Source organism: Cheilinus undulatus, linkage group 21 (genome assembly GCF_018320785.1).
Source record: "Cheilinus undulatus linkage group 21, ASM1832078v1, whole genome shotgun sequence".
In the NCBI taxonomy this organism is placed as follows: Eukaryota; Metazoa; Chordata; class Actinopteri; order Labriformes; family Labridae; genus Cheilinus; species Cheilinus undulatus.
In genome coordinates this window covers 32,278,528-32,296,561 of record NC_054885.1, presented here as the reverse complement: position 1 = coordinate 32,296,561, position 18,034 = coordinate 32,278,528, and the positions used below count along the sequence as shown (strand labels likewise).

The window sequence follows — 18,034 nt, the reverse complement described above, 5'->3', positions numbered from 1 at the left end:
AAGACTCAAGACTTAAAAATCAAATTTAATCAGTTTGTACCTTGACAATAACACCAACTTACTACAGATCAGAAGGTTGAGTCTTTACAACATCAGTAATACATGGTATTTTTACCTTTCATGCAAGAGATAAGCTGAGTTCATTACATCAGTGCAACAAAGATTTTCTCCAGCATGTTTTAAGAATAAAGCAGTTGATATTTTAGTTTTGGCATCCTGAACAAAATTCAATATACTTTGGTCACATTATTAACATTAGGGGTGTAACGGTACAGAAAAATTTCGGTTCGGTACGTACCTCGGTGTTGAAGTTTATACCCATCCTTTAAAAACCAAAATTTCCCAGCCAACTTGAACGCATCATCATACTACTGTGCGTTAGCTTGTTAAATATGTTAATTAGCATCTTTCCTGCCAATTTCAACACAGACTCCAGCACTGGATTACTTTTTTAATCAATGGGACCTACTACAAAGTTTGGGAGAACTTTTCACAGCCCATCTCTGCGGATAAAAAGGTTAGAGCCGTGTCAAATCTGAGGATAACTTTACCTAGGACGCAGCTGCAGAGTCCGTCTCTCCCTCCTCCAAGGCTGACATATGAAGGTAAAATTGATTTGATTCACAGAGCCAGAGCACCATTGTTATAATAAAAACGATCTTAAAGAATAGAAATTTATAACTGGCTGGTAAGACTTTGCTGTTCCTACTCTTTACTGTGACATTCTTGTTTGAGTGGAGCTTTTTCAAATGCTTTGATTGGTCCGCTGGACGACGTGCCTTTAGCGACACAGCTGCAGTATAGTGTCAGAGCTGTTGTTGTTGTCTTTGTCCACTGTTGTATTTTACTGGGAAACAAAGTGTTCCTAAACAGGACACTTTTATCTGGAAATATTCAGACTGTTGCTGTCATTTGCTGTGGTTGTGTTGTTTGCAGGACAGTGTGTTGATCTCTGGTTTTCCGTCTGTATGTGAGCTTGGCTCCACATGTATTTGTTCGGTACACGTCTGTACCGTACCGAGAGGCCCATACCGAATCAGTTCGGTACAAATACACGTACCTTTATACCCCTAATTAACATGGTACAATGATAACAGACATTGGGATTATTACTTGCTCTATTGCATTTAGACTTCTTAAATATTATATGTTTCGCATTTGTAGAGTATAACAGAGTCTGCTCTGCACAGTTCATGCAACCAGATAACTCCCAGGAATACTGGCTTTCTAATTTGTAGAGCTGTTGTCAAGTTTTTCTGTGACTAGCATTGCTGTGTATAAGCTGTGACAATTGAGGTGTCTGCTGAAGTGTATTATTTATGACTACAGTGTCTAATCTATATTCACCCTCACCCAGCCTGTTTGTACTTTGTGCTACAGCATATACGTAATACAAAGGATAGCTTGGGTTGTCCTTTGCACTTAGTGTGACAATACATAACTATTCCACCTTCAAGTATCAGTTTTAAAGTCATTCCAACAGTATATTAACTCTGGACGGGAGGAATGACATCTTCCACACAGAGCTCCAGTTGCACGCATGTTGTGGTTCTCTTGCTCTAACAGCGTATGACTTTAAAGGAGTAGTTCATACACCAACCTTCAGCTAAAAAGAAGCCAGTTGGCCTATCTCAGTACTGTTTGATTCAGTGGCTGAGAAACAGTAGAGAATTGAGACAGTTGAAGTTGTAAGAGAAGATCAGAGACAGACTAAGCAAGAGGCTTAACTACAGTAAATATTAGACAAGCTTTTGCACAGCGGAGAGAACTTTTTTAAGCAGTAGGCTGAAATCTGACACTGAGCTAGCTTTTGTGCATTTGGGTCTGTGAGTAATATGCTTGTTTAAAGCTTTGTGCCTTATTTGTTGTACTTTGTTTTTGTTGGATCAGTTATCACGGTTATTAAGGTATCTTGTTCAGTGTATCTCATTAGAGGCTTAGCAGGTGATGTTATCATGCTATAACCTGGTGTTAAAAGCATGATATCACAGTTCCCTGATGCCTAAACTATGCATGCTAACATAACTCGTATATTTCTTATGGGTGATGCCACCCATTAAGAAGTCTTTTGAAGCAAATCCATAGAAGTTGATAAACTATATCAAACTAACTTTCACCTGATCTACAAACAGACAGAGGTGGAGCAGAGATCTTAAGCCTCCTAATAAACAGCTATGACTGGCTTGTGGTTAAGTCAGCCACATCCTCAATTATGCAAAACACATGTCCATCTTTAAACCCAGACGGACGATAGTAAAAACTTTACCCCCCAAGCAGTGTGAGCTCATAATGTCTTGAATTATTCTGGATAATAAACCACTTATTTTAAACCCAGGCTGTAAAACTGTTGACTCTTACTTTAAAAATTAGCATTTTAACATGAGGTGTGCATGTGACTTCTGGTACTTCTGGTGCTTCTGCAGCCAGCCCCAAGAGGAGAGTGGAGTAATTGCACGATTTTGCACCTCTGCCTTAGTTTTTAACACCATGGGTTGTTGCTTGGTCTTAACAGCACCATGCATGCTTTACAACAGTACAGTGGCAATAAGAGGCACCAAAGCACATTAACCTGGACTCCCTCCTTTACTTTGCTCAAAACATCAAAATGGAAATCAAGCCACGATGCACGCATTCAGCAAGCACCATGCACCCGGTTTAAACGGCCATTATTTTACCTCACATATTTTAAATAGTAGCTTTTCGCCATCCATTTTATTAATCTATATATTGTGTTACTTTATTATGTAATTGCAGTTCTCGAAATACAAAGAATAATTAAATATTATCCACAGTACTAGTTTTTGAGTACTATTTGTTGCTGAAACCTAGACATTCACTTGCCAGCTGTGAGATAAAGCACAGTTGCTTATGACTACATGCCACCATTAAAACTAAATACATACCTTGCTGGATGACAGTTTCTCCTGCAATGTGTGTGACTGGAAACATGGCATCAAATATGTCACTGAAAGAGAAAGAAGGGGAAAGAAATAAGAAAACACAGTTTCATTGACATACCTGGTACAATGGTCTTCTATCAAACATTTTAATCACTTACACACAGATACGCACACACATATCTAGTAAGAGTGGCACAATGGAGAAGAAAGAGAGGCTATCATCACTGTGTAAACTCAAGAAGCAACGCCAAAGAGAAAGACCTGAGGACTCTGGATTACCCATACAAAACACACCCACTTGTATGTGTACAATACTGATTTCTTTAAGGGTATCCACATTCAAACAAAGTCTAACCATCCACCATTCAAACCATCAGAGAGTAACAACATTTTTCCAGAAGAAAATATCATGCTTAGTCCATTAAGTCTACCTTAGTTATGTACCAAAAACAGCATATTGTCATTGGAAATATGCTTAAAAAATGTTATTTTCTCTGTGTCTTTACACTGTATTAGTGCTGCACCTAGGCTTAAACCTGACTCTGTGTTGTTTCAGCACATGATCAAAGTCTTTATCTTGGAGTTTATCTTTAAAAAGCAGTGCTGAGAAAACAAACAAAATGAGGGCTGCAGCTAAGCACTTAATTTCTGTTTCAGCCCAGAAGGGAAAGCGCCTGTTAGACTCTTCCTAATCGGCCGTTTAAATGCATGAAGCCTCAGCAGATTAAAGTTCCTCTGCTCAGATGTGTTGGGACAAGAGAAAACTCCAGTATGCTTCCTCTCCTCCTCCCTGCATGTCTCTCACCTTCAGGGTATATTTATCTATCTAATCAGTTACATACCGCCTGTCTTATAGAGAAATATAGAAAAAACAATAAAAGAGGGTCAGGCATATCAAAGGCGTACAAGACCCGCTGAGTGAATGTGGGGCAAGTTCCAGCCCGCTCTCCGATATACGTGAGTGTGAGACTGAAAGTGTGTGTTTGCACCAGTCTGTCTGCGTCTGAGTATATATTGCCTACGAAAACACACAGGTTTGTGCAAAATAATGTGTGGGTGTTGAATATGTCTGTGCTCATGACAGAATCTTAGACCATGCAGCTCTTAGAAATGAAAAGGTTCACACTGTCAAACACACCTTTCTGCACTCATGAAAGTGTTGCTTTGCATGAACCTCCCCAGTAAAAAAAAAATATGAGGTCAACAGATGTTGAGGAGGGATCTGAGGATGTTATTGAGTGATTTGGAAGTGAACAGACCCTGCTGGTATTTGTTTATGTGATGCTGAATAAAAAGCAGATTTGAGAAGGTGGATTTGGGCCAACTGCACTCACAGGTAGGCCCTGTGCGATGCAGCTGGCCACTGACTCACATACACTAGGGCACATGTTGCACTCAAGCATGCATTTATATTGAACACACTTGGTGGGGCATGTTGGGCTCATGTGTTGCAGACCTCTAGAATGGGGCAACCTCAACCATGGGGCGGGAAGTAACATACATAACCCAAGCCGGAACCGGAAGAGTGTACTGAATGACGCATATGTTTCACTCGTTGTCAAAGGTTATGGTAAGTGGCTACTTTTCACAACAGCAGAATTTTACAAATGAAAATAATAAAGAAATTACTGAGGGAAATCAATTTTACACACCCCAAACTAAGGAAAACCTAAAGAGGGTTAGGCACCCAAACCCTAAAGGTCTTGTTTAGGGTAAAGGAAAAGGGGATAAAATTGAAAATAACACACCACAAACCAAGCAAAAACCTAACAAGGGTTAGTTTGTCACATACACATTTGTCACGTTTTGTAATTCAAATTTTAAACTACAATGCAGAGATGTTTTCAAGACAGAGATATGTTAAAATGAGATCTTAATGAGTACAACACAGAAGCACATATTACAGACATGGTCTGTTTAGTGTTTATGATAAACAGAGTCGTAAGAATGAGGAGCTGACATGCAGACATCACTGTGCACCTAAAAAAGCACTCTTCAGTCACTTCATTGGTGAATTGAGTTGATCAACTGATGTATTTGCCACCAGAATCTGGACCGTAGGCCATGTTGGCCTGATTTTGGCTTGAGAAGAGAATATAACCTCTAATCTAATATAAGAGGTGCTTCAAGGCTAAACTAGCCATATTCAAACAATTTTGCAACATTTTACCGCAGATGCTGTGAAGCTGTGTTAAAAAAATTGCACTCACCTTTGATTGTTTTTTTAGTTTTCTTCACTTAGACTTGAGTATTTAAATTAGTAAACCATTTATCGTAAATTAGTAATTGAACTGAGTTTTGCTTAAGTTGCCTGGGAACATCCCTAGCACAAACACAAACACAAATAAAACACAGATTGAGTCATCTGGAGCTATGCATGCAACCAATGCTTTCTGGTGTGCATGTCAGCATGTAAACACACCATAGCAAGTGCAGGCACTAGGGCACAGGCATTCTCGATAAAAAATCAAACACTGGCAGTCTAATGAATCACAATCCGCAACTCTTTGATCACAATTAGTCAGGGCAACATCTGTAGGAGTGCCCAGAACTCTCATCACATCTGTGACCAGCTGCACTCAGCAAGGGTTCTGTTTATTTAGAGCATTTAGGAGTAGAAGGTCACGGATCGGGCATTAATTTTAAAGTGTTGTTTATGGAAAAGACCTGGGCAAAAGTGAAGCAAAGTAAAAAAGACAGGAAAATAATATAGTTTACACTTTGAAACTAATGTGACAAAAATGTCGTCACTTACTTATATAGCAGCTGTAAAGCATCCGGTACAATCTCTTTCATATTATTGATGATGATCCTCCACACAGCGAAGTGCTGGAGACTGAGGCATGCAGCCATAGTAAGGGCATCAAAGGCAAGCTAACCTGCGTTGAGGTAATTGTCCTTGACCACCTCTCTGTTTCCATGCCATACCTCTCTCGTTGAATGCATCGCTGAGCACAACAAAGACACTTGTGCAGGTAATTACTTCCCCTCATCTCAACCTGTCTCTCTTTCCCTTTCTTCATCCTCAGCTTCCTCCATGTCTCTTCTCAATAACTTTTCCCCTTCCTCTCCCCTCTCAATTACCCCTTTCTTCCCTCTAATTCCCTCCCTGCCCCACCTATTTCTCTCATCTTTAGTCTATCGCCCCCTCCCTGCCTGTCCCAGATGAGGTGATTAATCTTGTCCTTTCCGCTACCTGTAGCCCCTCTGACCTTATGAAAAAGCAAAGGACTCCACAACTCCTAACAATGGATGTGCTGTTCTGGCAGAGACAGACTGGGAGACCCTGAAGACTCTAAAGGGCCAAGGAAGTTCACCTTCCCCCAAGGTCTAGAACAAAGCTTTAATCATGACTTTCATCATACTCTTTAGTAAAACATGCAAATGTGCATTCATGAAATATCTTGTGTATGTACATGTAAGACTTAAACCAAATGAAAAAAAAAATGCATACATGCAGCAGGCCATTTTCAATGTTATTCTCAGGGTGGGAAGATAAAATGTTAATAAAATGCAACTTCTGTTGAGGAATCACTCCCACAATTTCCCACAATTTCATTCATGTTTGACCATGAAAACAGTTCAGAGTTTGTCCAATAGGACACTTCTTCTGACTTCAGATAACTTCTTCTCTGAATCAGAAGTTGGGTGTGCTGGATGCAAGCATTAAATTGTAAGAATATGACAGCTAAAAACTTGGCCATTTCAGTAGGATTTCTTTATACAGAAAACACTTCATGGGGGCGCAGATGGCCTGTTGGTTGGGTCATGCCCCATGTGCAAGGGCAGCCTGGATTCAGGTCCAGCCTGTGGCTCTCTCACTGCATGTCATTGCCCTCTGTCTCATCCCTGTTTCTGGCTCTACAGTCCTATCTCTCTAATAAAGGCAAATAGAGGTTAGGACAGTAATTAGTGCATTACTGTCTTATTTGAGTTTAAAATAAATTTCCTATATTTAAGTTTTCAATCCATAACAAACTCCTCTTTCCATGGTTCACTTCATAATAAGTTCTTTATAAAAAGCTCAGCATTAGTTCATGCAGGACATGATAGCCATATGCCCAGCTGAGATCCACAAGAGCCTCCTCCTTTATAGTATAAAGCATGTTGCATCCTCATATTCAGATTTATGCTACTATGGATTCATCGCTTTTGTCATAAATACATCTGTAATGAACAGTGTTGGGGTTAACACGTTATAAAGTAATGTTAGAGTACTCAAATTACTTTTTGTTGTAACAAGTAATGTAATGCGTTAGTTTTACAATTCAAGTAATCCCATTATTAGTTACATTTTCATAAAAGTAATCCGTTACTGAAAGAAAAATCCCAAATTTCCTCTTTCTTCCGTGGCTTCTAAAAGAGACAAAGAATAAAAGGAAGCTCCTTGAGGCATTTGCTCTGTTTGTCCTTCTTTCTTCCTGTAGTCACGTTGGCACGTAGCGCCATGCCAGCAGAAGGTAAACATTCTGTGCCATAACATGCGCATTGTTAGCTTGTTGAACCAGTGAGATAACAGAGAGGACAGCAGGCCGCTGGGGAATTATCCCCATCATGATGGATTTCTTTTTATAAAAGGGACAAGAATTTGCTTTCTTTGAATCAGCTGTGCAGCTGTTCCAATTACACGCTGTTATTACGCACAGCGTTAGATTGTTTTTGCCTGCCTCTGCTCAGCTTGTTGTCAGATTGTGAACATGTTAAAGAGCTGTAAATGTTTTCCTGTCTGTCAGTGGTGTTTCAGGCAGATATACAGATTATGGGCTGTAAATTACGCTGTACATTGGCATTAGAGTCTGCATATTTAAATGCAGACATGTGGTCGTTATCTGTCGTTTTTACAACTGCCGAGTGGAACGAGTGGCTAAAGGGTTATAATATTTAGTAACACAAAAATACTCTAACACATTAGTTTTAGAAGTAGGTAACACAGTAACGTAACAAATTACTTTTCTCAGTATGTTCCACAGTAATGGAACGAGTTAGTATCAAAAGTAACGCTACCCAACACTGGTAATGAATGTATCTATCTATATTGACATTTCTAGCCATGTGCTCCCTGGAAAGTCAACGCATGCTACTTGCCTAACTCAGCAGTGTTAATTTCGTCAACTAAAGCTATGACTAAAAATGTTCGTCGACAGCCTTTTTTTTCTGAGACAAAATATATAGAATATATATAGAACACACTACCATGACTTTGTACCAGATTTACACAAGAAAATAAATGCTTGGACTAAAAGTAAACACTAAAATGTGAGGTATGTGGTAAGTGTTCCTGAATTTATTTCTTGTAATTTAGAGTAGACCTTTCCCTAAACAGGAAGTCAGTTACCCTCAGTTAAAGATAGTAAAAATAGCCAAATGAAACTAAAAAGTTTGAAATAGTCTTTTTCTGTCTGTACTTGCAATGTCTAATAATGGTGCATTTCCAGGAACATACAGTCCCAGATATGGTTGCTTGGATACTGACCCCAGTCCACCAATTAGTGACCTAAGGTCTAGTGCCTCATTACATCCCATTGTTATGATCTTATTTGTAACTCTTTATATGTGTCCTGCTGTGCAAATTTTGCTTATCCAGATGACATCACATGACGGTGAGGATAATAAAGCACACATTAGAAGGGACACCTGCATTTTGCTAATGATGGAAAGTTGCAAGTTCTAATTCCAAACACTGAGTATTTTCATGCACTAATGCATGTGTGTGTTTTTTTGGGAATGACAGGGAAAGTTTTACCCTCCCTCTCACAACCATGCACACAGCAACATTAACAAAACAGCAACAGCCTTCTATTGTTCTCAAACACCCATAAAAACACAGTTAGCTCAGAGTGTTTAAGTCATTAATGAAATAAAATTAGGCCTGCCTATTTGTAGCTGCTTGTTGAAGAGCTTTCTTGCTGACCTCACCCTCCTCTGTCATTATTTCTTCTTGAGCACAGCTGTTTATTTATTCTGCAGCAGATGTCTTATCTCTCACCTTACTAGCTCAACAACACACACCACTGCCACTAAGCAATTTACACCAAAGATTTCTTTCTTACTGTGCGGCGTGCAGCCTTGTCTTTGTGCTTCTTAATGGGCCACAGAATGTTGGGTTACACAAGTCCTTAATGGGGAACTCATCCAGAATGTTCACTCGTCTGTGTGGAGGAGATTTTGCAATAATCAAAACAATCAACAACTGCTCCACACAGAGGAATGTCCCTGCTCTCCAAGTTGTGTCTTGGCTTGGCAGCGATGTGCCACTGGTTTGGCTGGCACAGAGTTCATGCCGTAAGTGTTTGCATGATTAATTTTCATTACCACAGTTTATAGTTGTTCAGATTGTTTATTCTGGCATATTAGAACAATGTTCTTTATTTTGCAAGTTCAATTAATTCCTTAATAGAGGTCATAGCCTGGGGACATTAGATTGACTGTTGATTTGAGTAGGCCTAAGTCTTGAAGGTTAAGTGAGGGAGCAGGAATCGATCATGCAGGTCTAACTTTATCATACACACAAAAACTGTCAAAAACTGTTCTCTGTAACACACTAGATCATAAAAATAAAGGAGTATACTACAGCCATTCATACAAGGTCACAATAATCCATCATAGGGTAGGGGAATCCAAGAGATATGAGCCAAAACAATTACAAATATACTTAAATGACTGTTTTTCAGTATTTTTTTTACTTTATAACTCTCATACATCGTTATGGGTCAGCTTGCATGTTGAATCATCAAAAATTCAACATGACTGATACAAAGTAGGGCTGAATAATATTAGGAAAGACTGGCATTGCAGAATGTTCCCTTTCTCTGATAGATATTGCTGCATTTCCCATGGACAGACAAAACGTACGACACTGGTCAGTATTGGATGCTCATGATCTTCAGGCTCTCAGGTGGAACTGCATTAAAAACAGGCATGATTCTGTCCTGGAAATCACTGCATATGCTCAGGAACACTTCCAGCAATCATTGTCCGTCAACACAGTCCACCGTGCCATCCACAAATGCAGGTTAAATTTCTTTCATGCAAAGAAGAAGCCATGTGGGAACTCGATCCAGAAATATTGTTGTCGTCTCTGGGCCAAAGCTCATTTAAAATGGAATAAGGCAAAATGGAAAACTGTTCTGTGGTCAGATGAATCAAAATTTGAAATTCTTTTTGGAAAGCACAGTCACCATGCCCTGTCTACAAAAGAGGAGACCATCTAACACATCTGGAGGCAAAATCAGTGCTTTAAAGGTTTTAGAGCAACACATGTCCCCATCCAGACACTGTCCCTTCCAGGGAAGGCCGTGCATATTTTGGCAAGACAATGCTAAACCACATGCCTTTCACCAATAGAAAACATCTGTCCCATCAAAAATAAACCAAAATAGTTCAGCAAAGAAGAGCTAAAACTATTTAGCAAATAGAATACCTTATCAGGGACGAATAGGTCAGCACTACCGTCCTCAAACTCCAGCAACTGCCTCCTCACTACCCAGACATTTACAGACTGTTGTTACGAGACGAGGGGATGCTTCACAATGATAACCATGGCCCTGTCCCTACTTTTTTGAGATGTGTTGCTGCCATCACATTCAAAATGGGTTAATTTTTTTTAATGAAATGGTTAAATTTCTCAGTTTCAACATCTGATATGTTGTTTATGTTCACATTCATGATATTTCTAAATCATTGTTCTTTTTTTATTTATGTTTTACACAGTGTCCCAACTTTTTTGGAACTGTAGTTGTACATATCTCTAAAAAGGAGAATGCAAACAAAAACAAAGCTATGGAATGAGGCAGGGCGGGACATGATGCTAAAAGAAGTGAGCTTGGGGTGTGTCCCGGAGAAGAAGAAGAATGAAAAGGAATGACAGTGTTGACTGAAGTTTAGTAAAACCAATGATACAAACTATGTAAACCCTTAAATGCATGAGATTAAATTAGATATCATTATATATTGTATCACTATCCAAAAGGCTGTCTGGAGTTAAAGCTCTTTGAGAAATTCAAAGAAGCACTAGGCACATTCCTGGCAAATTCAAAGTGGCAGGTCTTGATGAAAAACACAAATGACATAACGGCTTTTTGTTTGGCTGCCAGGTTGAAGGATTCTGACTAGTCAGCATAATGTGTGAAGCACAACTAAACCCACAAAAACAGAGATTAGAGTTTCAGAGAAAATGGAGGTGAACAGAGATGTTTACTAGCCTGCTGTATGAGTCACTGTGGGCATAAGAGGGAAAACAGCTTTATGAGGCTGACTAAGGGATGTACAGTTAAATGTCTTAAAGTTGAGCACAAGATATTGAGCTTATGTGAACCGGCCCATGTAAGCAGGTGCAGTAATGGATAAACCCAGATGCACAAGACTGACAAAAAAATGCAAAGAGCTACATATGAGAGGTTTTTGATATTTTGGCATGTGGCTTGTACAGGAGGAGAGAAAAAGGAGGGACTTGGAAATAGCAGCTGCTGAACTTTTTTTTACATCAACATCTATAATGCAAGAGCAAACACTGAAGTGTGTGATTTGTTCTATTTGGACAAAACACACCACAAAGATCCATAATGGTTCAAATCATAGCCATATCATACCTCTTCAAGTGCAAAGGGCTTAGATCAGGCCCAACAATTCAGCCCCACCCTGCTTTGCCCATTAACTATATTTATTGTGCCAAACCAAAACTAAGCCCAACATTTTTGATACGTCAGCTGTTTTATTTTAAGTCTGAAGCTATGATTCCCAGTACTTTAAATGACAAGAACATGTCTAGATGAGATCTTATTAGCTCATAGAAGCTGTTGAGACCATTTTGCAGCAATTTTTTTGTTTTCTCTTTTGACTATTTTGACTGTTTTAAAGCTCACAACTTACATTTTGAAATGTTGATATCAAAACCTGTAATGGGTCGATAATAAGCTTGATACACTTTTTGTATACACTCAGGGTGTTTGTGACCAAAAAAATCCTCATTTAAACCCATTAAAACATTAATTTTAAATCCTCCAGATGTCACAGTAAAAATAAGTCATGCATTTTACGATATTAGACTTTCACTCTAGATTTGCAGTTTTTCCTGTTTGATATCAAATGTTAGCCATTTTCCCATATTTGATGAGAGGAATGAGAAGAAATTGCCTGTTTTTTCCTGGTTTTCTATAAGGTCACTATTAAAGCAATTTAAAAAATCTTAAAAAAGATAAAATAAGCAAAAAAATCACAGTTACTCATTATTAAAATAGTCAATGCTTTGATAATCCTCTCAAAAGAAATCCAATTTGCATATATTATATGAAGAATATTTATGTTTTTTTACATTACAGAAATCAGGGGTTGTTGCACTTAAACTGGCATTTAAAGTGTTAGATTCCTAAAATTACTCAATACTTGATAGTCATGATCAGGTCTGAGCATGACTAAAAAATAATGCAATGAAAGGGGGTTATCTTGTAAGTATTATCTCTATTGCTTAATATGTATGGCAACCATTTTGCCCACTTACACCCTAAATTTAACAATAAAAATCTTAAACTAAAAAAATGCATAAAAATCAAGGTTGTTATAATCTCCTTTAAGGAAATAAATTCTGCATTTAGCAAATCAAAACTATTACATCTTTCTGTTTTTTTTATATTACAGAGGTTTTACACTTAAATTGGCATTGAAGTGATATCTTCCCAAAATATAATATGTATTTAATATATATTGTATAATCAGGTCTGATATTGATTAAAAATTAGTGCAAAATAGTTGGAAAAAAATGAATGTATATTATTTTGTCATTTATTATATATGCTGCCATTTTTGATCAATAACACCCCAAGTTCAGCAATTTACTTTTAACCATCCGAGAGTTAAGCATTACACAGTAGCATATATTTTATCACTGAAGAGTGGAAAAAAATAGAATGTATTCATCAGTTTGAATACTTGGTAATATTAACAGATTATTAAATTAAAAAGTACACTAATATCACACCCAAAGATCACTCAGATGTGGTCTGTATGAAGTTTCTTGTTTTAAATAAAGACAGCAGTGAGGATGACGAGTAGGCATCTACATATCACTGTGTGCTAAACCTTTTTGTAAAGCATTAGTCCGGTAATAGAGACTTAAGTCTGTTGTTCATACACTTACTGGTAGACTGAGTTACATTGGAACAGATTTTTGATCGAAGGTTTTCTGATGTGTAATAGCAGATTCATTGAAGAGAAAAGTTCTCACTAAGAAGGAACCCAAAAATTTCCCACCCACTGTTTGTGATTCCACATAAAAGCAGAATAAGAAATACTCTGAATAACTCAGAATTTTAATCTAGCCTACACACTACTGTCTGTAGCTTCTGGCAGTGCCAAAGTTTTGTATCAACTTTAGTACGGATATGAAAAAATAACAGAGCAACATATTTTCATACACACTGTTGAGTAATGTCCCCTTTGTACCACTTTAAAAATATGTAAGGTGAAGCTTTAGCAACAAGCAACGCTGCAACACAGAAGTGGTCTTTGGCTTTACAGGTGGACATAACACGTTATGACTGGTGGCAACGACCACTTAAAGATGGTCAACAACGTGGGTGGAGAGAGGAGGCCAAGGCTGGTGAAGGAGAGAGAGATCTGTCACTATTCTAAAGCATAACTGGTCTTTTCAGAATCTGCTCCTGGCTGTGGCCCGAAGCTCTCAAAGTGCAGTTCTGATAAATATCATAAGCTCCAAAATATACCTAGTGCCCTTTTACTCTGCAATGGTCTCCTGCACTGTGAAAACTCTTTTGATTTTTATTGGTGTTCAGGATATTTTTGTCTCTTGATCTTTTTGGGGCTAGCAATTGCATAGCTGGAAGTAGGAGGGGCAGTATTTAGAAAATGCTGTTTAACTAAATGTATGAAGTTGTGTTTAAAACCAAAAGGTGGCAGGGAGCACACTGTGTTAAACCACCACACCTGGACCTAGTAGGTTTATAAGTGGTGTAAACCTGCATGCATCCTGTAGTCTGAAAGTGTAGACGTGTCTGGGCTACCTGTGAATGGCTACAGAAGAAGTGTGTTATTTACATATAGGTGCACCTACAATAACCAGACCACCTTTTAGACTTCAAGAGATGAGTTGAAAAGAAATGCATCAACTCATCTGCTGCTGCTGCTTCTGTGGGATAGTTATCAACCTCAACTCAGAGCAGCTGTGGTATCATCCACATGTTGTTCTTTTTTCTGTTAATTATATTATTAGTCTTTCATTCGAATAAATGTTGAAATTGATAGGATTAAAGCTACTTAGCCAACTAACCAAAGCAAATGGACAATAAGGAGATGGTTAGAAAAAGTCATCATGGTGTGTTCAAATCTCAAGAAAAGGAAATTTAGGTTATTGTTTTGAGATTCAAAACTTTTTTTCCAATCTGTAAATACATCCCTAACTACAAAAAAAGGTGGAACGCTGTGTAAAATGTAAATATAAAACAGAATGCAATGATTTACAAATCCTATAAACCCCTATCTTATTCATAAAACAACATAAATAACATATCAGATGTCTAAACTAAAACATTTTATGTTTTCTTTAAAAATATTAGATCATTTTTTATTTGATGGCAGCAACAAGTCTTAAAAAAGTAGGGGCAGGGCCATGTTTACCATTGTGTAGACCCCCCTCTTCTTATAACAACAGTTTGTAAATGTCTGGGAAGTGAGAAAACCAGTTTTTGCAATTTTGGGAGAAGAATGTTGTCCCATTCTTGCCTGACATGGGATTCAAGATTCTCAACAGTCCAGTCGGAATTCTTCTGTTGATGAAAGGTCTGGACAGCAGGTAGGTATGTAGTTTAGCATTTTCTTGTTTAAAAATGCAAGGTCTTCACTGAAAGAGACTTTCTCTCAAGCGTATGATGCTCTAAAACCTCTATTAATAGTTCCTTTCCAGATGTGTAAGCTGCCAACACTACAGGCACTAATGCAACCCCATACCATCAGAGATGCAGGCTTTTGAACTGTGTGCTGAGAACAAGCTGGATGGTCCCTCTCCTCTTTAGTGAGCAGGACTTGGCAATGAAAGAATAATAACTTCAATCCCGCTTACCACAGAACAGTTTTCCATTTTGCCTCAGTCCATTTTTAGTGAGATTTGGCCCAGAGAGGACGGTGGCATTCTGAATGACGTTCACAAGTGGCTTTTTCCTTACTTGATACAGCTTTAACCTGTATTTGTGGAAGGCACGGCAAACTGTGTTGACAGACTGATTTCTGGAAGTGCTCCTGAGCCCGTGCAGTGGTTTCCAGTACAGAAGCATGCCTGTTTTTAATGTAATGCTGCCTCAGGGCACAAAGATCATCAGCATACAGTATTGTGCTGTGACCTGTCTCTTCCGCAGACATTTGTTAGGTTTCTCTGAAACTTTTTGATGAGGAACACTCTTCTAAAACTGTTCCTCAATTTGTAGATACAGTTTTTTGCAGAGTGGTGAATGTCTGCCCATCTTTACTTCTGAGAGACTCTGCCTCTCTAAACTGCTCCTTTTATACCCAGTCATGTTAGTGACCTGCCCATTAACCTAATAAGTTGCCTCCTCCAGTAGTTTTTCATTAGTACTCTTACATTTCCAGCCTTTATTTAAGATGTGTTGCTACTGTCAATTGCAAAATTAGCAAAATTAGGTTTCAACATCTGATATGCTGTTTATGTTCTATTGTGAATAAAATATGGGTTTAAGAGGTTTGCAAATCGTTGCATTAGGGTTTTTATTTACATTTTACACCGTGTCCTAACTTTTTTTGTATCAGGGTTGTATTTGTGTTAATAACGACACATTATTTAAGACACAGACAAGGCAAAAACATGCTGATGACTGAATAAGGATGACTTTTGTGCTCATTTATCAGGTTATGCTGACACCTGTAGGAGGATCCAGTGCACTACAAAGCTATGTAGACTGATTAACCACTAAACCAGCTGATATCATAAAACCCAAATATGATCACCTCTTTAGGGGTATCAGATGATCTCGCCTATAGATGATAGGTATATAGGTACTAATAGCAGAAAACATGATGTGGACATTCTTAGAAACAAAGATAGACAGCTAGAAAAAAAAAATAAAAGACAGGTTAAGCTTTCTTCAACATTGTGTCTAATTACTTTTTTAACACTTGCTTGTATTTTTACAACTAAACCCACACATTTTCATCCACATGAACGAGCTTGAATAATCCTTATTTATAAACGTCTGTTTTCAGTTTTACAGCAGCAGTGATAATGAGCCAGCGCTTGTATACAAAACCTCATTCCTCAGCTGTGACTACTGCTTGGAAAATACCCATCAAAACACACAACATGGCATCCTGGGGGGAGAGGCAGAGTTGCTTTTTAGAAAGAAAAGACAAGAAGTTATAAAGAGGAATCTTAAGACAGAGGAATTACAGGAGAAAGTAAGATTCGTGACCAAGAAGGCATCACATTGTGACATAATCGTGACTGTAGGTAAATGCTTTAGGACTCTTGGGTGTGAAAGATGATAGGATTTCTTTGTACGTTTCTGCAGAGTATATATTTTTGGACATCATTAATTTGGATAAGTAGTCAGATGCTTTTTTTAACCTTCATCATTAAAGATAAGCATGACCTAGATGATGAAAGTCATGTCTGACTCCCATTCTGTTGTGTCAGGTGTTGTGTATTAGTGTGACACGGCTGTTTTACAGGCCTACCTGATGATCCAACACACACCACCTGCTGAAGCAGCCATGATGTCAGCCTGAAAACATCACAAACATGTCCAACCCTGCACTTTCCCCCCATCTTTCTTCTGACTTTCTTTTCCTTTGCCACCCTGTATTCTCTGCTTTTGATTAACTTTCCTAAAAGTTCTCTTTCATTTTCCTCCAAATGTCCATCAAGGCTGAATTTTCAGAACTATGGGGATTTTCACACCTTCCTAATCTGCTGTCTTGCTCGTTGCCACAGGGCAGGAAGAAGCAAGTTCTTCCTCCACTAGGAAGGAAAAAGGGTCAGGCTCAATCAGGTGCTGACAGGACTAAGCCTCTCCTTCCCTGATGTGTCCACAGGCGACTTGTCACCGGAAGGAGAAAGAGAGAGCGGCAGGAAAACATACTCTCATGTAGCGTGTAGATTAGAGTTATTTCCTTGAATTCAGAGATACACCATCCAAATGCATAATGTACAACTGGCAAGAGTAGTGTCTCACCTTCTATCTCTCTTTCTCTCACTCTCTCACATACAAACATTCCCTGACACATCGCTGAACATCACAAGACATGCCGCTCTCCTGCGGGCATGTCTTTTCCTCTCCCCTCTCCTCCGCCCTCTCCTCGCTCCCTCTATCATTCCCACCTTGCAGAAGACAAGCTTTGGAACAAGATAAGCGTTTGAGAAGCAGATCAGGTCACAAATTGTCCTTTGTAGGTGTTTAAACCTGAGAGGTGTTTACACTGCACATTATACGAGCACGTTCAAACACATAAATACAGTATGGACGCTGAAACTGAGACTGAGAGGAAACTCTGAAAATGCCTGAGGAAGAGGGAGGAGAACATTTGCGGATGATTAGATGGAAAGAAGTCAGGGCCTAGGTATCCACTGTAAAGGTGCTTAAGGCTAAAGCTGTACACTGTTCTTGTGTGTATTTGTGTATAACCTCATCAACCAACGCTCTGGGCAGTGAGGTAATAGGTGCACTGGGTGCAGGGAAGGGGAGAGAAATAGTTGACATTCAATAACTGACATCTGACTGACGTAAGGCCTTCTCTGCTGTAAACAGACAGCTTCATCAGACAAATAGGCCTGCAGAACCTGGACAGTGTTGAGCAACCAACAAGCATTTTGTGTATAATTTACAAACACCATGGAATGTGCTAACACTTGTAGCTTACTAGCTGGACACTTCATTGGGTGATTACAACAGCAAACAGCAACAAACTTTACAGTTTGGGTACACCAGGGTGCACAGATTGTCTTATGGGGTCATTTTGACCCAGAAGTTACTTTTACTGTCATTAGGCTACACACCATAAAAAACACCTATACACAGAGATACATACAATCGCTCTGCCTGCACACATGCACAGTCAGATATTAAGATAATGCATGTTAAGTTTGCAAAGAAACCTTTTCTGATACTGATGCTAAA

General features: G+C 38.7%; 1 protein-coding gene across 1 annotated transcript in view; it reads right to left on the bottom strand.

The window, feature by feature from the left end:
• Positions 1-18,034, bottom strand: part of prkar1b (protein kinase, cAMP-dependent, regulatory, type I, beta) — a 109,907-nt gene that overhangs the window by 41,049 nt on the left and 50,824 nt on the right. The window contains exon 5 of the mRNA XM_041816888.1: positions 2,904-2,965. Coding sequence (XP_041672822.1) covers positions 2,904-2,965 — 62 coding nt within the window. The remainder of the gene's footprint in view (positions 1-2,903; positions 2,966-18,034) is intronic.